This window comes from Sarcophilus harrisii, chromosome 3 (assembly GCF_902635505.1).
Source record: "Sarcophilus harrisii chromosome 3, mSarHar1.11, whole genome shotgun sequence".
Classification (NCBI taxonomy): Eukaryota; Metazoa; Chordata; class Mammalia; order Dasyuromorphia; family Dasyuridae; genus Sarcophilus; species Sarcophilus harrisii.
The window spans coordinates 305,299,281-305,327,024 of NC_045428.1; the positions used below are offsets into that span (position 1 = coordinate 305,299,281).

Sequence of the window (27,744 nt, forward strand, 5' to 3'; positions counted from 1 at the left end):
ATACTTCCACAGAACAATTAAGTTTCAATTTCTCAGAAGCCTTGAGCAAACAAGGAATTGGGGAGCTAGGAAGGAACAGATGGACTCAGCCAATCAGAAAATGTCTTAATGGGTTTGAGAAAACCACAAGCTTAAAATAATAGCCGATTCAACTCAAACTAGTTGGGGTCAGTGATCTGACTTGACCCAATTGATACTGCTTAATAGGCTAATTGAATATTAAACAACCCATCCTGTAGGAGGACTTTTCTGCCATTTTTCAACATCAGATGTATGATGAAGGAGGAGGGACATACTTATACATATTTAGGAGGAAACATACAGTGGGTGTATCAGAAAGACAGTAACCTGAAAGGGAACAAATCAATTTGGTCTCTGAAGAGAGGAATTGCACCAAAATATAAAGTTTCTCCTATTTCTATATTCAGGGCTCCCTCTTCCTGAAGAGAAGGGGGGCTCATTTCTGGACAGAAACATTAAGATGGTTCCTTAAGATTTTTCTTTGATAATTTTGTTTTGATATCTGATTTTCTATGTCAAGTGTTTGTAAAGTAGGACCCTCTGGAGCTTTATGCCCTGGGTCTTTGAGAACCCAAAGTCAGTTCTATGCCATGCCTTGAGGATGGGTTTTGGTGAAGGAAAGGTATAAGATTATACAATATAGTATATATTATATTAAACATAATAATAATATAATAAATATAATTAAATATAACAATACATATATAAACAGTATAATATATATATTTAATCTGAGCAATAGCCTGGTATTAGAAAGCTGGCTTCAAGGTCTGGAAGACCTCTGACCTATCCCAGCTGGGTTGCTCAGGCTCAATATCCCAGGCACTGTTTAAGACTATGAAGTTGTAAAGAAAGGACTGACCTATTTTTGCACAGGGAACTTCCTCACTGGGAATTGCCCACACATATGAAATCACAAGCCCAAACCAAATATATAACATAGAGAAATTATATATAACATATGCAAAAACTTACACATATATATCTATAGGAGAAGCAATATGGTATAGTGTAAATAAGACAATCCACTTCAGAGTAAAGATGACCTATGTTCAAAGTCTCTGACACACATTACCTGTCTGATCCTGACCAAATGTCTTTGTTGCTGTAGTTCTTCACTCATTTCAGTAGCATCCAGCTCTTTGTGATCTTGTTTGGAGTTTTCTTGGCAGAGACACTGGACTTCTCCAGTTCATTTTACAGATAGGGAAGCTGAGACAAACTGGATGAAGTGACCTGGCCAGAGTCACACAGCTAATAAGTGTCTGAGGGCACTCATGAAAATGAGGCTTCCTGACTCCAGACCTGGCCCTCTATCCACCTAAATGCCAAGTCACATAATTGGCATTAATTGATTGATTGATTCATGAGTATTTATAGGGCACTTATCAGTATGTGTTAGATGGTAAGGGATACAAGCATAAGTATCTCTAGCCTAATGGATCTCACAATGTAATGGGGGAATTGAGATACATGTACAAACATTACCACGTCAGGCAAAATGTAACATATTCTATTAAAAAAGGTTTAAAGCAAATGCTCTGAACGTTTAGATGACAGAGAGACCATATCCGCCTGAGGGAATTATGGAAGGTTTTACAAAGAGATGACATCTGAGCTGGTGTTAAAGGAGAAATAAGATTACAGAAACTGAGGATGTGAAGAAGGTAATGCAGACTGAAAGCGTTGTTCAGAGAAGCCCACATAAGAAAGAATGGGTACATTCAGAGAATATTAGATTTCTTCTAGTTTCTTCTAGATTTTATGTTTAGGGCTATAATATAATTACATTTAGAATCAGAGAATGATAAGGCTGGAAAAGTAATATGAACCAGTGCAAGAAATACCAAAATAAAACATTTCAATTTTATTTGATAGGCAATGGAGAGTTGATGAATATTTTCTTTTTTTTATTATAGCTTTTTATTTATAAGACATATGCATAGGTAATTTTTCAGCATTGACAGTTGCAAATCCTTTTGTTCCAACTTTTTCCCTCCTTCCCCCAGATGGCAGGTTGACCAATACATGTTAAATATGTTAAAGTATAAGTTAAATACAATATATGTATACATGTCCAAATAGTTAATTTGCTGTATAAAAAGAATCGGACTTTGAAATAGTGTACTATTAGCCTGTGAAGGAAATAAAAAATACAGGTGGACAAAAATATAGGGATTGGGAATTCAGTGTAATGGTTCTTAATCGTCTCCCAGAGTTCTTTCCCTGGCGGTAGCTGCTCTATTGGAACTGATTTGGTTCATCTCATTGTTGAAGAGGGCAGCAAGTTGATGAATATTTTCAAGCAGAGTGGCACACTGAATAGAATTTCAGCTCTGGAATCAAGAAGACTCATCTTCTTCAGTTCACATCTAACTTCAGACACTAGCTGTGTGACCCTGGGCAAGTGACTTAACCCTGTCTGCCTCAATTTTCTCATCTGAAAAATGAGTTGGAGAAGAAAGTGGCAAACCACTTCAGTATCTTTGCCAAAAACCCCACACGAGGTCACAAAGAATCAGGCATGACTGTAAAATGACTGAATGACTGGGATTAGAGCTATGATTTCAGAAGGTAAACAGGAGGGTTTGAAGTGGTGATGGGGGGAAGAGTTGAGAAACTAGAGATGTGGTGACTGGTTAGGAGGCTGTTTCAACAATCTATGTCAGAGCTGATGGACCAGGAGAAAATGGTAAAAATGGAAAGGAAGGAGTAGATGCATGAGAACTAATTGGACAAGAGAGGCAGGAACAGGAGTGAAGAAGGCATGGAGGAGAAGCAAGGGAAAAGAAAAAGTTTGTAGAATGTTGTTTAACTGAATGGATGGTCATATTACTAGAAAGAGGGAAGCAAGAGAAGGAACTGTTAACCCTCTCATGGAGATCCCAAGAAGGGACTTCCTAAAGTAGGAAGAGTTCTATGACTTCCCCATTTGTACAGATGTGGAATCGAAGTACAAAGTGATGAAATGACTATGTACGTTACCAGATCAAAGTATTGATCTGGAAATAAGGAGACCCAAGTTTGAATCCTGCCTGTTTCACTTGCTAATTTTGTCTTACTAGCAAAGCTGGATGAACACTGGTCAGGCATGCAGTGGAAAGGGCTTTTATTCAGATATGGGTCGAAATAAATAATCTTTTAAGCCTTTTCCAAATCTGTGATTTTGTATGGCTTCTTAGGGTTTTTGTTTCTCCATCTGTAAAACTGGGATAGCAATACTTGCGCTACCAACTTCACAAGGTTGTTGGGAATGAAGTTCTCTCACCTTCCACGGTTACATAAATGCCAGCTATTATTCTAGCTTTTGTATATAATAGCATAGATTTAGAGCTATAAAAGACTTTGGAGAAAATCTAGTATAACCTCCTGATTTTGTAAATGAGGAACCTGAGCCCCTTAGAGATTAAGTTTTTCATTCAGGGTTATACAGGCAACAAGAAGCAGAGCTACATTTTCCAGCTCCAAATTCAGCGATCTCTCTCTGGTTCCATCCTCCTTCCCACTGAACTCAGCAATGTCAAGGATGCTTTTCCCTGATAAGATTCTGTAAATGTGAGTGATACAATAAAATGGCAAAGATGAATCTGGAACCTTCTTTTCACGATTCCCAGTCCTGGACTTCATTCATTTGGTTCTATTGATTTGAAAAGGCAATTAAAAACCCAGAGGCTCTCATGAAGTACTCTGAATGCCAATGAAATCTGGCAAAGAATAGGAAAATCATGCATGGAAGTGATAAAAGTCCTGGAAAAATACCCAGGCAGATAGAATTCCTTCTTATACAAAAGAGAAAACCATTGGCAGGAGCAAATTCCCATAAAAATGGATTTAATTTATGAGCGATGTTCACCCCTTTAGGATATAACATAGACAGTTATGATATTGGAAATTCAAGAAAAGATTTGTGAGTTGATGAGACTAAAAGTACATCTCATTTTAGAAAAAAATGATAATTAGAGGATGAAGCTGATTCTGAGAGATAACAGATTTTAGCATCACTTTGCAAGAAGCCATTTTCCTAAGACAATAAATGAATGAATAATGAAGACTTTAAGTATTTACTGTATGCAAAGCACTGTGCTAAATATTGGGGATACCAGAAGAAAAATACAGCAAATATTGTTTTACATTAGAAGGAGTATATGTGTGTGTGTCTGCACATGCACGTGTGTGTGCATGTGTTGTGTAGGGCAGGCTTGCTAGAGCTAGCCTGGCAAAAATAAAAATAAAAATGCTAACTTCAAAACATTTAGAAAGCTGGAAAAATGTTGGTGATCATGTGAAAAGTTACTTTAATTCTCATAATGGAGAGAGAAAATGGAATAGGGGGTAGAGAGTGGGAAGAATTGAGGAGGAGCTTATTAGTAAGTAGAAGAGGTGGTTGGTGGGGAAGAAATTAAGGGAAAAGGTGGTTGAACCCCAGAAAGCTATACCTTGATACAAGGTGACATTTTTAAAATGGAAGCAGTTAATTGCCACCTCTTGGGAAGTTCCACAAAAGCATGTGTGTGCCCATTAAATCATTATCTAGCTTAGCCACATCTTGAAGCGGTCTATGGTATTAGAAATAGAGGGAAGAGGAGGGACTCATTTCTGTGAAGACAGAGCATGGTCTGAAGTATTTAAAATGACAAGGGGCTGGCTGAGCAACTTTAGTAGGGTCAGGAGGCAATCTGAATCCAAACCTGGGAGAGTCCAAATAGTAAATATCCATGATTCCTTGTCATTGCTTGAGCAGATGCCACTGCAAATCCAGGACAAACCATTTATATAAAATAGAGTAGAGATTTACAAAGAGAAAATGAATCAAGATCATATATAGATGGATAAAATGAAATAATATTTGTAAAGCAATGAGCAAAACTTAAAATCCTATATAAGCACACACCATTATTACTATTACTATTATTATTGATGTCATTGTTGTGTGTATGAGACAAGTTTAAAAAGACTAAGAGAAAAACATACCAAGATAACTCTCCAGCCCTGGTCCCCATTACATCTATAAGCATGAAAAACATTTTATCTTTGTGCTCTCCAGCAAGAGTTCTTCTGATTTAGCTTAATTTAAGAAACATTTATGGAGTATTCACCATGCAGAGAACCCTGTTTTCAAAATGCATGTATGTATGTGCATGTATGTGTGAGTGTCTGTACAAAGATAAAGAGAACATAGCTCTTTGATCTCATGGAGAAAGAAAAGAAGAAATGTTTATAAGAAACTAAAAACTAAATACGGAAAAGGATAATGAGTTCTATTGTATCTCAAGGAAGGAGAGGCTCTTCCTAGTAAGGTCTGGTCAGGATGATAGTATTTAAAAAAGGTCTTGAGGGATGGATTGGTTTCCAAAGGGAAAAGAGAAACCTTGCCTCTGTTTTATGTAAAAGAGTTGACCAATTCTTAGCCTTTTTTAAAAAAAAAATTATGGACCTCCTTGGAGGCAGTCTGGTGAAGTCTGTGGATGCCTTCTCAGAATAATCTTGTTAAACGCATAAAATAAAATACCACATTAATAAAATGCCTACCATGTTCCAGGTACTGTACTAAATACTCTTTATAAATATCTCATTTCATCCTCAGAGCCTGTGAGAGAAGTGTTATTATCATTCCCATTTCATAGTTGAGGAAACTGAGGGCAGATCATAAAGTGATTTGCTCAGGGTCACATAGTTGGTAAGTACTTGAGGCAGCCTTTAAACTCAGGTCTTCTGCACTCTATCCACTGCATAATTGGATAATTTATCAATTTAAAAAATACATGGTCTCCAGATTAGGATTCCATAGTTCAACAGGAAAAAATCTACTTTGACTAAAGTTGAGAACATACAAGAGACAATAGGGTATAGAGGAGAGAAGTGAGTCTGGGAGTCAGAAATATCTGAGTTCAAGTTTCATCTGATACATATTGGTTGTGTGGCAATGGAAGTGTGAGATAAAGCTAGATAGATATTGTTGTTAGACTGTGAAAGGTCTACTACCAGTGGTCCTCAAAGTGTAGTCCAAAGAATTGTTGGGGTCTCTGAAACCCTTTCAGAGGGTTTACAAATTCAAAATTATTTTTTTATTTCTAATATAGTAAATAGCTATAAATATAACCCCATGTGAACAAAAACTCTTTGAACAGCTCCTCGATAGTTTTTTTTTAAACAACATGAAGATACTGAGAAAAAGGTTTGAGAATCACTGGTTTAAACTGTTAGGCTAAAGAGGTTGGACTTCCTTCAGTAGCTAGAAGGAAGCCTTGGAAGGTCTGTAAGCATTTGAGTTAGATATATTATTCATAAGGAAGACTAATCTGGGAACTGTTTGAAAAGTGACTTGGAGGCGGAGAGGATACTATACTCAGGGCGTTGGGTTCAGTGTTATTGTTTCTCCTTCATTTTCAAAGATGACTGACATTAGGGAGGTGGTACCATGACATGCAAGTGAAATGGATTTAAGTGAGGGAGGCTGGGCAAGGTCACCTGCCTCACTTATTCCTCCAGAGCCGTCTGGATCCAATGGCCAGATATGGATCAGAACAACTGGAGATGGTCCTGGATGCAGTGGACTGAGAGGCTATTTTAACAACCAAAGGAAAAGCATTCCCAGATCAAAAGCAGAGTACTTTGCAGCCTGATGTCTTCCAACAAAGGCAGCAGGGTATAGAAAATCCATGGTCAGTACCTACCATTTCAGGAGTCCTGGGTTATCAACTGGCTGGGTGATCCTCTCTGCCTCTTTCTCCTCCTATATTCTATAATGGAGAATCTTCCTTGATCTTTTTCATGAGGCTATAAAGGGTCAATTTCTTTAATCCTTAAGGATCAATGATTTCATCAATGTGGCTTTTACCTCCACTGAAAAAAATCTCAATCCCTGCTCACTTTAGTAGAGGGCCTCATGTTGCCAGTGGAAGAAAAATCATCTCTCTGCAATTAATCTTTTGGGGATAAATCACTTTTCCAAATATCACCAAGATGTTTCTGGGATAAGGCACAGTCTGTCCTTGAGTACCTTGAGTAGGTGGTGTAGTAGATAGAGAGCTAAGCCTGAAGTTAGGAAGATCCAAGTTCAAATGTAGTTTCAGATATCTACTAGTTGTGTGACCCTGAGCTTATAATTTAATCACCATCTGTTTCCTTGACTGTTAAAAGGGAATAGTAATAGTATCTACCTTCCAGGGTTGTTGTGAGAATAAAATGAGGAAATGTTTGTAGAAAGAACTTTGTATATGGTGCCTGGCAGATAATAAGTGCTTAGCAAAATACTTGTTTCCTTTCTTCCCCAGATTCTGGTTTGAGGAGAAACTTTGAAACCCAGCAATGCTTTCTTTGTCCTTTTTGCTTTTTCATGCTTAGAAGTGATACTGAACATGAAAAATGGTAGACATCTAGCTTGAAATAAAATGCAAGGTAGAATTCCCAATCCCTCTATTTTCATCCGCCTGCATTTTTGATTTCCTTCACAGGCTAATTGTACACTATTTCAAAGTCCGATTCTTTTTGTACAGCAAAATAACTGTTAGGACACGTATACTTGTATTTAATTTATACTTTAACATATTTAACATGTCTTGGTCAACCTGCCATTGGGGGGAGAGGATGGGGGGAAGGAGGGGGAAAGATAGGACAAAAGGTTTGGCAATTGTCAATGCTGCAAAATTATCCATGCATATATCTTGTAAATAAAAAACTATAATAAAAAAAGAAATAAAATGCAAGGCATTTTAGCTCAATCATCTGTTTCCACCTACATTTAAATACACACAGGTAAATTTCATTTCAGCCTATTAAGCCATTAACAAATTAATTATGCAACACACGTACCAATATGTGCATTATGCCTATAGAAAGTGTATGATGAAGCATATTGGATATATTGCCTATAATGAGAGCCTAAATTAAGCACAAAAATCCCCAAGGAAAAAAAGTCTTTTTGTAAAGTGCATGTCAAAGTCTTCTCTGTAATAAACATTTGTTATAATGTAATATAATTTTATATCCATATTCTAAAAAGCCACGGTGATGAAATCTGCAGTGGGAATCTGCACGGCAATTTGCATATATTGATTTTGAATTCTTTCTCCATCAGAAGTGAAAACCAATCACAATGTATTTGTTTTGTTTCCACCCCATCCCACTCCCACCCTGGTCCAGAAACTGGTAAATGCTTAGCCAAAGGCACCGGCAAGTGGTTAGAAGCAGACTGCTAGGAGCAAACCCATTACAATAAGGTTTCTGTTTGTGCTTTTTGCACAGACCATCAGATGGAAGTATCAGGGCAAATCCATCCAAATTAGCATGTAAATGAGGCTGGCAAAACTTAATAAGGTTTCATATTGGCAAGTGAGCAGTTCTGGGGGAGGGGAGAAGAACCTTGGAAAAACTTCACACTCTGTGAGCAGGCAGGATCCACGGTTTGTCCTTGCTCTGGGCACTGCTAAAGAGCAGAAGGAAACCTGACATGGGGACAGGAGATGTCAAAGTAATTGGATTCCTTCTCCAACCTTAGGCAGTCATACCATTTGCTTTTCCTGACTCCACCTGTTCCTGGTGGCTAGTAATAAAACCCCTTACATTCTGTACCGTGCTTGGAGCTGCCTCAATTCATTGAATTTCATTAAAATCCGCTGGAAACTAGGTGAGGCATTTGGAAATCTTTATCAGTTGATCTTTTATTTCAAGATGGCAGATTTGAAGCATAAATCAAACATAAGGTATGTCTTGATGCCCTTTAACAGGGTGCCAAATGTCATAAGCATCCGTCAAAGGTTATCGTGGGGAAAATAGACACACCAAATGCCAAACAGTCTAGACTATGAGCACTTTCAGCCATTTTTATACATAAGGACATAGAAGTACCAAAAGGTCGAGTGCCTTCGGCTCAAAGATGTTTGGATTCTGGAGCTTGCCGTGGATCCCACAGGGAGGGACAGCTCTAGGATGAGAAGGCAATCCTTATTTCAGAGTACAGCGCTCTTTATGAAAGATTAAGAGATGAATGGTGAAGATGAAAAAAAAAAGCAATTATTGACTGTCTACTATATGCTTGGCATTGTGATAAGGGATTTACATATATTTGTAAATATTGTTCCTCACAACAGCCCTATGAAGTGGGTGTTGTTATTATCTATATTTTATAATTAATAATTATATGTTACTAATTATTATAATTAATAATTTTATAATTAAGGAATTTGAGACAGAAGTTAAGTGACTATCCCAGGATCACACAGCTATTAAGTGTCTGAGGCTGGATTTGAACTCACATCTTCCTGACTATAACCTCAGAGCTCTAGTCACTGTACTATCTAGCTGCCCCCAAATGATCTTGTATCTATTATATATACAGGTCTCAACTAATAGAATATAAGCTTCTTAAGGATAGGGACGGTTTCACTTTTGTCTCTGTATTCCTAGAACTCCACACGGTACTTAGAATATAGTAGGCACTTAATAAATGCTTGTGGATTGATCAAATTCTGGATCCCTTGCCATTGCATCATTTGAATCCTTCACTATATCCCTTGTTTTGCCAATGAAACAGAACAATAAATCGTTTTTATTGACCCACCAAAATATGTGGGGATTGAGTGCCTTGGCTGCTTTCCCTAAAGGCAAGTCTTTGCTGGCGTGCCACAGGACCCTTCACTGCCATGTCCTGTTCTGTATTTTTTATCAATGATTTCTATAAAAAAATGGATGATATGTTTATTAAATTGGCACATGATTCAAAAGTGGGAAGAATGACTAATTTTTGCATAAGTGAGTAAATATTCAAAAAGATCTAAATAAGCAAAAAGTGGCCCCTAAGAAGATAACATTTAATAAGAAATGAACATAAACTTTTATTTATATATTTTAAAAGTCAGTTGCTAATGATAGGAGAGACCTACTGTAAAACTTATTTCATTATTAAAAATTATAGATTTCATTGATTATAAAATTGTTATGAATCATGTAGTATAATGGCCAAGTTTGGGTCTTTTGTTTTTAAAGTCTTAATTTTCCTTTCTTAATTTTTCTTATTATTAAAAATATGTCTTTAAAGCTGTTTATAAATATATGAAGAGTCTTCACAGAGCTCAGGGATCATGCTCATTTTGCTTGGCCCCAGAGGGCAGAGCACTTAATTATACAGTTTCCTATTACTCTTAGTTTGTGGTTTGAAGTATGGGGAGATGAACTGGGATGCTATCAATTTGTTGTTGTTGTCCTTTGTCCTACATTCTCAGACAGCCATGACATCAGGGAGGTATTGCTATGACATATAAAAGAACGACTTAAGTGATAGAGGGTTATGCAAGGTCACCTGCCTCACTTTCCCTTCTGATCTGGATCCAATGGCAAGATATAGATCAGGATGATTGGAGATGGCCCTGGAGACAGTGGGACCTTGGCCCTTTTGAGCTAAGGTCCTTAGCAGGTCTTAGTTTGAAAGGGGCAATTCTCATTCAGTGGTTAAGGCTAGATAAGAAATGAGTCAAAGAATGGCCTTTTTTACTTAGTAAAAAAGTCTGGGGGGAAACCTTCATAGTTTCTGGTCAATTAATGAGAGCCAGAATGATCTGGGTTTAAGGCACATTCTTTAAGAAAACAATCTAGCCCATGAACCCCAATATATATTGCAAGGCTTCAGTGATCAAAATTTGTAGAAACAATTAAATAACAAAAGAGAGAGAACATTTTTCTTTGAATCAGTGAGACTCAAGTTCAAATCTGGCCTTAGACAATTATTAGCTGTGTGATCGCTTGCTTCAAGTTCCTCAAATGGAAAAATACAGATAAACAGGCCCTATATTTCATGATTTTAGTGAAGATGAAATGAGATATTATCTTAAAGTACTTAGCATAGTGTCTGGAACATAGTAGGTGCTGACTATAGAAATGCTTAGTCTCTTTTTTCTCCCCTTGTAAGGCCTTCAATCCAATCTATATCATTCAAACCATCTAAAAGTAACACTTTTCTTCATCTTTTTTCTGCTTCTGCCATTTTAAGAAGAAGCATATCATAATGGGAAAGACTTGCAGTCAGCAGACTTGAGTTAAAATCCTATCTTAGATATTTTCTTGCTTGTAACAATGGGCTAATTACCTAGTATCTCAGAACCCAGCTTCACTAATTTCTAAAATGAAGATGATAATACTTGTTCTATCTTCATCATGGGGTTATTTTGAGGAAAATGTCAGGTAAACCTAGAAATGCTCATAATCACATGTGAATTGATTTATTTTTAAAGTGTTTTGGGAGTGAAAGAGAGGGAAAGATTTAGAATGAGGTTAGAGAGATAGAAAGCCTTGATGTGAATCAGGGACAGATTAGAGAACTTTCAAAGGGAAGAGAGAGGGCATTTCTTATTTGAATTGTCTTGTGGTGTCTTGTCTTTCCCCCACTCTTCATTTCCCACAGACACACTATCCATGAAATGTAACAAAAAGGTAATTGAGTTTATTCTTTACTTTTAAGCTGGTTGTCTGATTCTTTCAGACTTCTGGAAGATCAATGTGCAGGGATTAATCTGTAGAAAAGAGGAAGATGATCCTTCTTTTTACTAAGAGGTAGGGAGGGTAGGAGCAGAATGTTATATAAATTGTCAAATGTGGTCACTGTTATTGAACAAGCAGTTCTAGAATGGGGGTAAGAGTTCTAGTTGGGGTTTTTGTTGTCGTTTAGTCAATTAGTTGTATCTAACTCTTTGGGATCCCATTTGGTTTGGTTTGGTTTTGGTTTTGCAAAGATACTGGAGTGACTTGCTATTCCCTTCTCCAGCTCATTTTACAGATGAGGAAATTGAGGCAAATATGATTAAGTGACTTGCCAAGGATCACACATCTAGGATATATCTGAGGCCAGATTTAAACTAAGATCCTCCTGACTTGAGGACCAGCACTCTACCTAATGTGCCACTTAGCTCCTCTAGTTGCAGTAGGAAAACAAAATGGAGGTATCCAGAAATGATTTTCATGTTAAAACAAAAACAAAATAAAAGGCATCTTATATATCTTACAAGTGTAGCAAGAGAAACTGGAATACTGACTCATCACTCTTCTTGCAGGTTGAAATCCCTTTTAACATGATAAAATATGCCAAAGCATCCTGGGATGCTTTCCTCCATCCTTCTTCCTTCTCTTCTGTTTGGGTGGGGTGATTAGCAGAACTTGGCATCCTCATTTAATTAGCCATTTTGCCTGTTCCCAAACTGCCACCATCTGCCAGCAGCCTGAGGTAACACCTTTTTACCACCTGTCTAACAGGAAAGGTACTTAGTACTAAACCTGTTACATCAAAGAAACCTCAAACTAAACAAAACACAAGGGAAAAAATTTGTTTTCCTCATACTCATCAATCATTGAACAAATAATAATAGTTAACATTTAAGTAGCACTTTAAGTCTCTCAAATCTTTTTACAAATACTGAGAGGTAGACATTGTCCTTATTCCCATTTGACAGATGAGGAAACAGGTCAACAGATATTAAATGACCTGGGCAAGGTCACATAGCTAGTAAGATAGGATTTGAATTCAGGTTCTCCTGAGTCCAGAACCCCCTGTTCTCTCCACTGAGTCTAAGCAACTACGGTTTATTACAACTACTGTGTACTGAGCAGACCACTGCTTATGGTAATTCATCACCTAAATTGAATTCTACAATATTTGTAACTGTATATTAGCATATTTAATGGATACTGGTAGCTATCTCAAAAATATCAGTCTCACAAAAAGGAGCCATTTCCTAAAAGCAATAAGTTTTTTGGGGGGCTGTACTTAAAAAAACCATGAGTCAGGTCATGGCAGAGCTTAGGGAGGATGGACACCTCAAAAAGGCAAAATGGTCCTCTCAGTATTTCACTAAATCATTGATAGTATGGCTATCCCATGTCAGAAAACTATGGTTAGTATAGATAGGGGTGGAGACTGTCTGCCAAGGTAGCAATTATTCATGCAGATTACTAGGCTGAAAGATCCTAGGGTTGCCACAGAGGTTAAATGAGAAGCAGTGTTGAGTGGTAGATAAGATAGTAGACTTGCAATCCAAAAGACACAGTTCAAACCTTACCTCAGATATTTACCATTTGCATTACATTGGGAAAGTAACTTACCTCTATGTATTCTGTTTCCTCATATTGGGGTCAAGTAATCATATTATCACATTATGAAATATGAGATTATCATATTATGAAAGACAATAGGTAATACAGTAGATAAAGCATTGGAAATCAGGAAGACCTGAGTTCAAATTCCATCTCAGATACTTATGTGTGATTCTGGATAAGTCACTTAATCTCTGAAAGTTTCAATTTCCTCATCAATAAAATTAGGATAATAGCACCTACTTCACAGGCTTGTTTTGAAGATCAAAGCACTTTGTAAACTTTAAAACAGTGCTTTTGTAAAGCACTTTGCAAACTTTAAAACAGTACATAAATGCTAGCTGCAATTCTTATTCTTATTGTTGTTGTTTTTGTTGTTACTATTATTCTGAACTGGAAAGAACCTTAGAGATCCCCTACTATAACCTGCTCATTTTGTAGATAAGGAAGCTTAGGTCTCAGACAAGACCAGAATTCAAACCAAGATCCCTGACTCTAGACCCAGTGCCAATTATTACACTCTGCTATGAAGGGAGACATAGAACAGGGAGGCTAGGACAAGTCTGGAAGATCTTTGCTGATAAAAAAGATGGGGGCGGGGGTAGGGGAGAAGCGTAATGCTTTGATTATAAATGCAGAGAGGAGACTAAGTTGGGAAGTGTGAGAAACACCAGTGAGAATCCAAAAATAACCCAGAATATCCCAGAAAGGTTGGCAATTGAACAGGAACCACAAAAGAGGTTTGACCTGGAAATATCTGAGTGATATTCTCTTGGGCAGAGGTAGGGATGGGAGAATTTGAGCTGCAAAAAAACCCTCCAAGGTCAGAGAAGCATGAACGAGCTGATGATTTTAAACCACAATTTAATTATTTCATGAGAAAAAAGTATGTCTTTAATGTGTACATGATGCATGTATGTGAAGGATAAGAAGTTCTAAATGAGAACTAATTATGAAAGGCCATCAACATCTGTATGTGTAAACTTATTTTTTCATCATAAAGTTGATTAAACATAAAATAAAAAGAATGAAGTGGTTATTTCAGTAGTACCATTCTCAGATAATGTCTCTATAAGATATCTCTTAATGGCTTGTATCCTAAATCTCTTCCCAATCTCCTCCTAACACCCTGACACATACACACAGTGACGGGAGATCAGGGACAGCTATTTTTATTTCTGCCCTGTTAGAACATGATGATAATAAAGGCCAAGGACACAGTTTTGTTCCCCTATGATCCAGTTAGCCTCACATTGAGAAAATCTTGATTTTAGTCTGTAGACTGTGCTCATTACCATGGCTGCCCATCACACAAACCCATCAAAAGGTACAAACTAGATGAGCGTGTGGAATGCTCAGAACAAATCCACCTCTGACTTAGGGGAAACCAGTTCTATTATCCTAATCATCTACCATCTATGTTCTAGATCAAGTATCATTTTCATCTACCAAGGGCCATACATCATCACCATATTCTCCCTTGGTAAAGGGAGGCCTGATGAAAACCTATGTGATTTGTCTAGGATCTGATAGTCTATAAATAGGCAAGAAATAACAGGACTCTGATTCTTATCTCAGTGTAAGGGTTGTTTTTTTTTTTTGGAGGGGGGAGGATATTGAAATTACTCTTTATGTATCACATTATGACATTGTTTAGTTTTTCCCCTTTCTTGAAAATGATACTTGTCCTACCAGGATTTTTGCTAATTCTCTTCATCATGATGAATTTTATTGTCTGTGACACAAAACCAGTTATATACCATTGGTTGTGCTAGATAAGGCTACAATCCAGTCTATGTATAAGCTATAAGTTTTTAGGTATATCAGGAAAATCTTCTCTCCCAAAATGATTTCTCTCACTGGCTAGCCAATGAGGATTACAATTCCCTCACTAAGGAGAATCTAACTGACTAATTAATACAAAATTTTGGAGATAAGAGATTATGTTCTATTTTTCTATGGAGTCCCAAGCATAAGGGAACCTCTAAGAGTTAAGTATGTGATGATGGAAGAAGCTGGGGAAGGGAATGTAAAAGGGACTAATTTTGAATAAGAGAGATTGAGGAGAACACATAGCACCTTGCTAGAAGGACCTACATCTTTTCTCTCCTAGTGCCTGGGAAGAACAACTCAGACAATTGACAGACTGATGAAGAGAATCTTCACCCCAACTCCTAACATTCCCCTGCTATGATAATGGGGTAGATACAAACATGGATTTTCTAGAGGAGGTTTTGCTATAAGTGGCAAACCCTAGCAAATGTCTTTGCCAGTTCATTGCTGGTCATGGGGAAGGAGGGATGAAACAGGGAGACATGGAAATTCTAGGTTTTTGATTTGCTGAGCTAAGGAAGACCGTGTTTGCTGAATCCACTGATGCTATTTGCTTTTATTCATTCCCTGATAAAGGTGATTTAAGAGTTGTATGTAAGTTTGCCTGTATATAAAGTTCATACAAAAACATAACAGGGATAAGCCAAAGGGAAGAGGATGGATAACTGAGCCATAATCTAATTGATTAATTCACACTAAACCTTAGATCAAGGGATCTTAATCTGGAGTCTTTGAATTTGGACTTTTTGGAAATTTGAATTTTTATTATATTTTAAAATTTTATTATCGTTTTCTTTTTATATTTATTATGCAAAATAAATATATTTATTATAATAATAAAATTATTATATTTTAATATAATTAGTTTCCTTTGTTATCTTAGGTTTTCATGTTGTGCATTTAAAAATTATTCTGAAAATGGATCTATAGGTTTCATTAGAACTCCTGTCCTAAACTAACATAAGAATTTGGGACACTACTTATAAAGAAGACAAACCACAGCAACTGCCACAGAGTCTATGGAAAGAACTGGGAGCTGTAACTGATACCTCAAGAAAGAGACACATTCACACACACACACACACACACACACACACACACACACACACAGAGTCAAGGAGAGATGGAGAGAGAGAAAGACAGAAAGAAAAGAGAGGGAGGTGGAGAAAGAGACATGGAGAGAGACAGAAGAAAAAGAGAGAAAAGAGATGAAGAGACAGGAGAGACAGAAGAAAGAGTAAGAAGAAACAAGACAGACAAAAATAGAGAAACTGGGAGAGACATGGAGAGAGACAGGAAAAAGAGAGAAGAAAAAAGAGAGAAAAAAGAGATAAAGAGACAGGAGAGACAGAAGAAAAAGGAAAGAAAGAGAGACAAACAGTGAGAGAAACAGAGAGATAGAAGCACAGATATACAGACAAGAGAGATGGAAAGATAGAGAAGAGATAAAGAGGTGGGAGAAAGAAGAAAGGGAAAGAAGAGACAGAGAGACAAACAGTGTAAGAGAGAAACAGAGAGATAGGGACACATAGATAAAGAGAGATGGAAAGAAAGACAGGCAAAGAAAGATAGAGACAAGAGAAAGAGAGAGAAGAAAAGAAGAGGAAAAAGAGATAAAGATACAAGAGAGACAGAAGAAAGAAAAAGAAGAGAGCAATGAGAAGAAAGAGACAAAAAGACAGAGATTTGGAGAGGAAAACAGAGAAAGGAAGAGAGATGGAGAGACAGAAGAAAGAGAATAAAAAGAGATAGAGAGGAGACAGAAGAAAGAGAAGAGGAAGAAAGAGAAAAAGAGAGATGGAGGAAGAGAGAAGAGAAAAAGAAAGGAAAAAAGGAAAAGACATAGAAAAACAATATATGAAAGGAAGAGAGAAAGAAGAGAGAATTACTTTTGTGAAGAGGAGGGAGGAAAGGCTGAAATGAGAGGAGTTAGCTAGATAGTTAAATTAAGATAAACTTAACCTTTAGTAATTTGCTTCTGGCCTGCTGCACTTACAGTTCTACTTAGACATTTGATGACAAAAGCAGGTCCAGAAGGAGCAGGGCCAAGAGATCATTATATACTTCAACAACAATACTAGATGATGACCAGTTCTGATAGACTTGGCTATCCTCAGCAATGAGATCAACCAAATCATTTCCAATGGAGCAGTAATGACCTGAACCAGCTACGCCCAGAGAAAGAACTCTGGGAGATGACTAAAAACCATTACATTGAATTCCCAATCCCTATATTTTTGCCCACCTGCATTTTTGATTTCCTTCACAAGCTAATTGTACAATATTTCAGAGTCCTATTCTTTTTGTACAGCAAAATAACGGTTTGGTCATTATACTTATTGTTAATATATTTAACATCTACTGGTCATCCTGCCATCTGAAGGAGGAAGTGGGGGGTAAGAAGGGAAAAATTGGAACAAGAGGTTTGGCAATTGTCAATGCTGTAAAGTTACCCATACATATAACCTGTAAATAAAAGGCTATTAAATTAAAAAAAAGCAGGTCCAGAAAGAACCCAGATTTCCTGATCCAGAATCCCAGTCTCAAGCTAAATGGACAGAATCATAGTCGTAGATCATAAGACCTTAAAGGACAAAGATGATTGAGCCCAAACTAGGACTTTTACAATGAAACTGAAGCTCAGGGAAGTTATCTCCCCAGTATCATATCATTTAGTGGCAAAGGCAGACACAAGAAAGATCTCCTGAAGCAGATCCCAGTACCCCGCTTGGTATTGCTGTGCTGGAAAACAGAGGAAGGATGAGTCAACCTTTTTTATTTCAGCAATGCTCCTCCTAATAGACTCAGCTGCAGGAAATCACTGCAGTGACCAAAGCAGGAATGCTAAAGGGAAAAAAAAGCAAGGTGAGATATTTTTAATAGGAACTCAGAAGCAATAAAAACTTCGACAATGCAGCACATCAGGACACGGCAATAAACAGAAAGCCTCCCTGATATATAGACCTGGACATGTACACATCATCCTTGCCTGGGTAATAACAATATCTAGCATTTTTATAGCACTTTATGGTTTGCAGAATGCTTTACATTTGCTAATTCATTTACAATGATCTTGACATTGTTATTATCATTATCTCCATTTTACAGATGGAGAAACTGAGTCTGGGAGAAGTTTAAGTGCCTTATCCAGGCTAACACAACTACTAAGTTGACTGAAGAAGAATATGAACTCAGGTCTTTCTGACTCCAAGTCCTATGTATTATTCACTCTGCCACCTAGCTACCTCATCATAAGTCATAGGCTGTTATTGAAATGTAGGATGTGAGAGATTAATCATTTGGATGATGTTACAGAGAATGAAAATTAGACTTAAAGTAGTAGAATAATATGCCTCAAGTTTAAAGTAAGTTAGGACATTGGTATATTTTTCTGAGGCAACAGCAAATGTTTAAGGGCAAATTTGAACTTGGGTCCTCCTCACTGCAGGGACAGTGCTTTATCCATCATACCCGCTAGCTGCCCTGAAAATTAGTATTCTAAAGAGTTTTGGCGTCAGGGGACCTGAGTTCAAATTTTTCTCCAACTGTTTTTTGGTTCTGTGATCTTAGACAAATTGTTTCATTTTCCTGAACCTTAGTTTGTTCATCTTTGAAATGAGGAGATTGGATTAAATAAGTTGATCTAGAATGAATATTCTCTCCACTATGGCATGTTGTATCTCTAGTGGAGTCATGTCTCCCTTGACAGGTTACTGCACATCTGGGCAGTCTAGAGGGACGATCATTGTCTTCCTACCAAGCATAAAGCATGATTCAGGCTGATTTCATTTCTGTTCTCGTTGGGTTTACCTGGAAGAAAAGTATGACTAAATGAAAAGTTTTTGTGGGCAGTACATATTCTCCCCATCTGTCTTGCAATGAATGATGTTTTTATCTGAACTCAAGTCTTCTCAACTTCCCATTGAATTTTTCCTCAGCTAGCCCCATCACAGAGAATGTGGCCAAAGGGGCTTAGAAAGCCAGGAAACATGAAAAGCACAAAGAATAGAAAAGCTGGTGCTGGAGGAAAGAATATGGAAACTGAGATGATGGATTATATATGGCTTGTTGGTTACAGAGTGAGCTTCGTTTTTTGTTTTTTGTTTTCCCAAAGCCTTGTAAACTTATGTAAAAAGGCGCCCCCTTTTCTGTGGTTCCTAAGAGAATTCATTAACAGTAGAATACATCATACAAAATTAGAAAAAGAAAACTTTCACACTAATTATGAAGCTAATAGCCTATTATTGAAGGAACTCCATCTGTGACCAAGAAAAAAGATCACACTAGAGCAGAGATTCTTAACCATTTCTGTGTCATAAGCTCCTTGGCAGTTTGGTGAAGTCTATGGATCCCTCCTCAGAAAAATGTTTTCAAAGGTATAAAATAAAATTGATAGGACTTCAAAGGAAACTAATTCTGTTGAAATGCAGTTATTCACTTATTTATTTCTGAATTTTTTTGTTTTTGTTTTTAATTTTCAGGTTTTTTATTTTTCAAATATATGTAAAAATAGTTTCCAACATTCATTTTTGTAAGACTTTGTGTTTCAAATTTTTCTCTCTCCCTCCCTTACCTTCCCTCTTCCCAAGATAGCAAGTTTTTAAACATCTTTCCATTTTTGTCATGCTGTACAAGAAAAATTAGAACAAAAAGGAAAAAAAAAAGTATTCACTTATTTTTTAAAAAAACAAGTTCATGAATACCCCTGCAAAAAGAGAAACATTACTTCTCAACTTTCTATCATCAAACAGTAAGCTTATGGATTCTACATTAAAGACCTCTGAAAATAGTGGGACACAGTTTCTCAACTTTGTGACATCAGTAACATTCTCCATCGACTTCAATTCTCACCACTATGGAAATCTACAGTAAACTCTCTCTCTCTTGTGATCCCTCTTATATCCTAGATACCTCTACCCATATGGCCTGCTAGGACCTCAAATATAGTTTGTCTGATATGTCATCTTATTCATTCTGATCTCCCTAATTTATGTCCATGACCTCACCACTTTCCTGCTTACTGAATCTAGAGGAAACTCTGGGGTCACATTTTTTAATTCTTTTCTTTCCCCTAATTATCACATCTATCTACAGAGCCACAGAAATTATGGCCTTATAGGAGTACAAAAACAGCAATATACTAAAGCACAGAAAATTCACATGTAATTTTCAGAGTTCTTCAAGTGAATGGAGAGGGGCTCAGAAGATATTGTCTAACATACAACTGCCACAGACTTTGTGTAAAGTCATTATTGCACAAGATTTTCAGGAATCGCTATTCTCCACTATATGCCATAATTCTCACCACTCATATCTTTATTTTTCTTGCCTGAAGTGCTGCACATCCTTCTAAACATACCCAGAAATGAGAGGTAAAGGCCTTTCAATGCCCCAAATAGCTGCTACAAAGTCCCTGAGGCAAATGGCAGGCAATTTTCTCCTTAAATCTCTGCTCATAACTTTGCTCTTGTTTAGCACAAATGTTTTTATGTACCTGAGAATATGGTTGTCTAGACCATAGCTTATTAAAAGCAGCAACTAAAATACAGATAGGCCTATTATAGATAGGCAACTTGAGTAAGGAAGAAGACAGGGAAAAACTATTATATTTCATATATAAGAGTTCTTAATGATTATCCTAAATCTTTAAAAAAGAATGTAAATTATGTTGGCTCCAAATCATTAATAATTAAAGAAATGTAAATTAAAGCAACTCTGAGATTCTAATTCATACCTATCAGATAAGCTAATATGACAAATAAGGAAAATGACAATTGTTGGAGGAACTATGGGGAAACAGGCATATACTGTTGAATTGATCCAGACATTCTGGAAAGCAATTTGGAATTATGCTTCAAAAAGTCACTAAACCTGCATACCCTTTGGCCCAATGATACCACTCTAGGCTTATATCATCTATCTATCTATCTCTCTATCTCTCTATCTATCTATCATCTATCTATATCCCAAAGAAATCAAGGAAAGAAGAGGGACCTTTATGTCTAAAATTATTTATAGCAGCTTTTTTTTTTATAAGAGCAAAGAATTGAAAACTCTGTTGAGGAATTGCTAAACAAATTATGGCATACAAAATAGAAGACTATTGTACCACAAATAAAATAAAATAAACAGATGGTTATAGAGATATCTGGAAAGACCTGTATAAACTAATGCAGAGTGAAGGAAATAAAACCAGAACAATTATTTATCATAACAAAACATTTTAAAGAAAAACAACTTTGAAAGACTTAACAAAGATGATCAATGTAATGACCAAATGAGTTGGTTCTGGAGGACTGAGAGTGGAGTGTGTTATCTACCTTTAGAATGAAGGGATAGAATCAAAGTACTAAATAATATATACTTTTCCAGATATAGCTATTTGTTTTGTTTTACTATGCATACTTGTTACATAGGCTTCCCCCTGACAATGCGGAGTATTAAGAGGATGAGGAGGAAAATAAAAATGTGCTAAAAAATATACATTTTATTAAATGTTATTAAATATAAATATAAATAAATAATATTAAATAAGTTTATTAAATATAAGTTCAAAATAAATATATGTTTAAAAATATGTTCAGGGTCTTCTGTTTAAAAATCACTAAAATGTATAAAATATTTTAGAATTTGGAATCTATAATTAAAATAATACATATTTTAGTGTTTCACTTATCTGGAAAATTCACTTCTGTGAATCAGATAAATGCTTGATAAAATAAGTAATGTTGTATTATAAGAAAGAAGTCTTATAGGCCATTGGGATAATTGTTATGGACCCAAAATGGTCTTTGTGAAAACCACTCACTTTAGAGATCACTTCATCCAAACTCATGCCTCAAAACAAGATGACACCTAATCCCACTACAGAGAAATATGTATTTATCTTGGTTTTGAATATCTCTAAGGAAAAAAATTCCACCATTTTCCTTGAGCACATGTTGGGGTTTAAGAAGAAAAGTTTCCTGAATGACAGAGAATTTAGAATTTTTGTTTTTTATTACATAGTAAGAGACAAATCACTTAAATACTTATAAATATAAATAATATATAACATATAATTCTATATAATATATATAAATATAAATAACAAAACATAAAAGACTAACATAGCATCACATGATATACGGCAATATGATTTTGAGCATCGTTTAAATGTATTTTTATTCTAATATCATGATATAATATAATTTATGATAATATATGTGCTACAATGTAATATAACAGAATGTAATATAATATAATATATGACTTAATATAAGACATAATATGACATAACATGTATAACATGGTACAATATAAGATATTATGATATGATTAAATGTAACATAACAGTATAACTGTTATAAATATGATTTAATATAAGATATACACATGAGATATATTAATATATTATGTATATTGTGTATATATTTATATAATATACACAATATATTATGAAGTGACATAACATAATGTGATAAAATAACAATATAGAATATTGACTAAGAACAGTTCATGGTCATCTTGTACTTCCCAGTGACCAAGTAATTTCCATGCCTTACCTCATTTGAAGGGGGAAAGGACCTTACCTGGTATGTATTGTCAAAGCTGTCATACATGAACCGTGTGATCAGAGATGTCTTCCCAACTGTAAAAGAAGATGACATTTCAGCTAAAGCATTCCAAAGTTTAGTTTTTTTAAAACACCTTTTCAATCAAAGAAATGTCAGTTCTTGCTGGGGCTATATACCAGAAAGCGCTGAAGAAATGAACCAAAAGATGAAAACCCTAAATATCTATCCCACCTTTGTCACAATTCAGATCATTTAGAGGAAAAACTCCAAAGAGATATCATTTTTTCCCCCTAAAACCTCTAGTGACAGAGAAACTCTCACAAGTGAATTGTCCTCCCATTAAAATCATAACTTTTTTTCCCCAAAAAACCCTCAATCTCGAAGAAATTTCAAAGGTTCATGAACATCTAGTTTGGCAGCCAACCAAGTCATAGTATTTTTGAGCTCAAAGAAAAATTTTGCCCTTTCATTTTACAAAGGAGAAAACTCAGTTCTCATAAAGTGAGATGGTTTGCTCCAGGTCCTACAAATAGAGAGCTAAATGTCAAAATCAAAATTCAAGCCTAGGGCCTTAGACTCCAAAGCTAGTGTTACTTTCACTATAACATAGGTTCTCCAACTTTTTTTTTTGCCCTTGATAGAGTATTCTTTGATGCCAGGAATCGCAACACACTGAATGTTTAAGTTAAGGTCATAGTATACACTTCCTTTCAAAAATATTAACCATTTTGTTAAGTTTTTCATGAGTTTAAAGTATGTGGTATTCTGAGGATAGAGTATGTTGTATAATAGACAAGTTTTGTTTATGTTGTGAATATTATATATACAATACTATATGTTTTGGGTATGGAAAATGCATATTAGCAAAATTATTGATAAATTTCTCTTATCTAATATAACAAAACATCCTAAATTTCATAAAACACTCCTAATAAAATCAGCACAGCCTTTGGAACCACTTTTAAACAGTCACCCACAAACTTGTCCAGAGAAAGTAACTGGTTTTGGTAGAAATGTGGAAAAGAATTCTGCTTTTATTTAATGTACTACCAGTGAGACCTCCATGAAATAGAGGCAGGCAAAGGAAAGAGCATAGCTATTTCTGGCTTGAAGACAGGATTGAAGCAAGTTTTGAGCCCTTTTTATCAAACTAGATTCAGTAAGTTGGGAAGGAGAGTTTTCTAAGTACAATAGAATTTAAATAGGGAATAGAGAGCATTCAGGTTCTGACAGCTAAATAGGTGGTACAGTGGATGGAGTGTGGGGCCTGAAGTAAGGCTAAAGTTCAAATCCAGTCTCAACAACAGAACTCAGGTCCACAACTTTTTTCAAGATGGAAATAATGCCATCTAAATTTTCTTTGTGGGATGGGGTGGGGGTTGGAGGAGGGAGCATTGATGTCTTGCTTGACAAAAAAATAGTCCTGTTTCTCAGGGAGCTCACAGACAAAGGGAAACAATATGAAAGCAACTATATACAACTAAGATATATGCAGAAAAAATTGAGGGTAATCTCACAGGGAGGATATAGAGAATTTTCTTTATTTTTCTTCCCTCTTCTATCCATTGCTTTATTCTCATTAGTCTCAGGGCCTAAATTCATTTGCACAACACTCTCAAGGTCCACACCAACTAGGCTGAAGAATAAGGCAATGGCAAGGACACTGGATCTGGAATCAAAAGAACTGAGTTCTAATTTGAATCCCGCAACTTCTATCTCTGTGACCGTGGGCAAATCATCAAACTATTCTAGGCCCATTTCCTTACTTATAAAATAAATAGGGGCTAATCTAAATCATCTGTAAGGTTCTTGCCACTTTTAAATCTGGTTCTACAAATAAATTCTTTCCTGAAGTGTGATTTGAGGGAGTTGTTCAATCATGTCTGACTCTTCCTGACACCATATGGGTTTTTTTTGGCAAAGATACTGAATGGTTTGCCATTTCCTTCTCTAATGCATTTTATGGATTAATAATCTGAAGCAAACAGTTAAGTGACTTGTTCAGGGTCATACAACTAGGAACTGTCTGAGGTCAGATTTGAATTTAGGAAGCCAATTCCAGGCTTGTTGCTTTGTGCATTATGGCACCACTTAGCTACCCACATGGCCTTATCAAAGCACTTAATATCACAGTGATCTAGAAAATTTAAGTTGTATAGAAGGTGCTTGTCTTCATCATTGGAGGAAGTTTCCTAAACCTAATGAAATCTGGACTAAAAAATGAAATAGATTATTCTTGAAAAATCAACTCAAGTAAGATTTTTAATGTTTATGTATAACACAAATATATGTATACAAATGTATATAAAGCTTTTTGTTTATATGTGCAAGGGGGTTCCAAAAGTCTTAGTGAAATTTTATGCTATTAAAGCTTTATGTTATTAACATTTAAAACTGCACTTAGATTTTGGGGTCACTGTATGATATATTCATATTGGCTTGGAAATATTTTTCCTTAATTGATCATAATCTGGAACCCAATTTTTTTTTTATTGTTTCATTATTCCAACACTAGAATCTTTAAGGAAGATGGATAGATTTCCCACAAGAAGTCCTCAGTATTCAATGAGAAAAGAAAAAAAAAAGTATGTAGAAAAAATGTTTGCTTTATAGACTACGGATCCATACGAACCAAGATGTCTCTTGGGAAGCCCATAAGGAATTGATTGTCCTATCAAAGTACAGACTATGGTTGGTGGAATTAGATGATGATTTATCTCTGCTGTGCAGGCTGGCTAAGGACCAAGGAGACCAGGGGATGGTTATTGCTGAATTTCTACAGGCCTGGGATGACTCAGCAGGAGAAGGATTATTGTAAATCTCCTGAGACAGATCAGAGCAAGCCTTAGAAGAGAACCTCACTACATCCTGCAGGGACATTTCATGGGGGTAGAAATGGGATATTAGGTCATCTCCCTAAACCCACTCCTAAAGGACAAATGTGGGTTATTGGAATAGTGATTATGCTATGAGGTAACCAGAAGTAATATCTAGGGTCTCCTTTTCTGTCGTAGGGATAATGAAAAAAAATTTTTTTTCCCCTAGGCTGGAATAAGACGTTAGTTAGTTTTGTGGCTGACAGATATACTTAATAAAGTCGGAATTATGGCTTGGTGCTTCAGACAATGATCTTGTCTCATCGCTTACCTTTTGTTCTGACTCAAATTCATTTGCATGCTAAACCAGAAAGGATCTTGGGAATTTCTAACCCTAAGTGAGATAGAAAAGAGCTGCTTTCTCCACCCCAGCCTTGGGTGTAAGCTAGAAAAGACTTAATCTTAGCCTGAGGGAACTGTCTGACTTTTGTTAACTAAAAGTGGTGGCTGTCTAAAGAGCCTGCTCTTAGAAACAAGCCGTTTTCTACCTACTATACCCAGATGGCTGACAGATGGAGATGAACCTCAAAGCTGGATGCCCAGCAGAGACTACCTGCCCAGCAATGCCCACAAGTAACACCAGCTGAGACTAAGCACTTCTCAGTCACCAGTAAAGAAGAAACCAGGGGAGCTTTTATTGTGCATGGCAGAAGCATCAGTGCGATGACATCACCCAAAACCATCAGTGATCTATAACACGACACTGTTTCCTCTCCACAAATATGTTCTGGTGACATATACATGAACATGTACCTCGTATGTCATCCCTGTACATGCTTCCTTACGCTTCCCACTGTGGCACATATATCTATGGAACAGTGTGCCCCAGGTTTTGGAGGAGGGGGGAATTCTATTACTATTTTTCTTACTATGTTATTTCATTAAATATCTATATTTTTAATTAAGTGCAACCCCTTTCTAACTGGGGTGGGGGGAGAACAAATTCATCACAAGTGGCTCATGCACTATGGTTTTGAGGATATGAGAACCTCTAGAACAGCTTAAACGTAGGGGTCACTATTCTGAATTCACTATCCATGTGTGAGAGGGGCACATCCTAGATTTTTTTTTATCCACATGCATTTTTTTTTGTCTGGCATATCCTCCAGAAATGCTTTCATATAAGGGTATGAATTTCCTTTCAGAAATGATGTCTTGCCTATGAAAATGTCATCGAGTTTAGTATATGAAAATTGCTGCCTTTCATTTACAATGCAATGGCCTGTGGAAACATTTCATGTAATTCTAAAGTGAATCATAAATAGATTATATTTATATAACACCTTAAGGTTCACTAGGCACTTCACAGGCACCATCTCACAATGCCGCAAGGTAGGCAGTATGAGTTTTATTCTTTCTCTTTTATGGATAGAAAAATAGGCTCAAAGAGATTAAGATGCATTCAAGGTCACAGAATTACTAAGTGGCTGACCCAAGATTAAAGTCCTAAAACTCTAGTGTTTTCTAACATTGAAACCAATATTTTTTCTACTCTAGGTCTCATTTTCCACATTATATGATTGGCAGGAAATTGGATCTATGCAAGACTAAAAAGGTCTGTTAATCCCAGTGCCTCCATGTTGCAAAAATATGCTACTAGAATTTTCAGGTCATCTAGGGAACTGATAAAAGTACAAAAGCTTCTGGTAGACCAATGGTTTGGTGACTGTATACTGGTCGTTGTTTGGCTCTATAAAGTGGAAAAGCAGAATGTCTTTATTAGAGAATTATTTAAAGGGAGAGATCAATACTGACTGGTAGACATAGAATGGTAGTACCCACATGATTGGTTGGTATGTTTATTATGGTGCTGAAGGGAGTTTTTTCCAAGATTTTGGATTGGGCTAGGCTTGTAATTAGGTGGAATAACAGATAGAATGTTATGATGGATAGAGTCAGAATTTATTAAGCACCTACCTTGTACCAAACACCATGCTAAATACTGGGGATACAAGGAAAAGAATACAACATAAAGTCCCTGCTTTCCTGTTTATAATTTAATGAAGAAGATAATAATGGAAAACCCAATGCAGTCATTTGTAGAAATAAGATATGTGCAGAATAAACTGGGGAGTCTCGGAGAGAAGGAACTAAAATTAAGGGCAATTGGGTAAATTTTTTGCAGAAGATTAGGATTTCAGCTGAGACCTAAAGAAAACCAGGGAAGCCAAGGGACGGAGATGAGCATTCTAGCTAGAGAAAATACTTTGACTAGGAAGTTGCAGTTGTTGTTATTGTTGCTATTATTTGTCCTTCTCAAAGGGGACCATGACATCAGGGAGGTGATGCCATGACCTGCAAGTGAATTGGATTTAAGGGAGGGAAGGCTGTGCAAAGTTACTTTATCCTCCAGAGCCATCTGGGTCCAGTGTAAGATATAA

General features: G+C 36.3%; 1 protein-coding gene across 1 annotated transcript in view; it reads right to left on the reverse strand.

The window, feature by feature from the left end:
• The window catches only part of RAB6B (RAB6B, member RAS oncogene family), a 171,503-nt gene that overhangs the window by 43,740 nt on the left and 100,019 nt on the right, over window positions 1-27,744 (reverse strand). Inside the window, exon 2 of the mRNA XM_003763687.2 lies at window positions 22,503-22,561. Coding sequence (XP_003763735.1) covers window positions 22,503-22,561 — 59 coding nt within the window. The remainder of the gene's footprint in view (window positions 1-22,502; window positions 22,562-27,744) is intronic.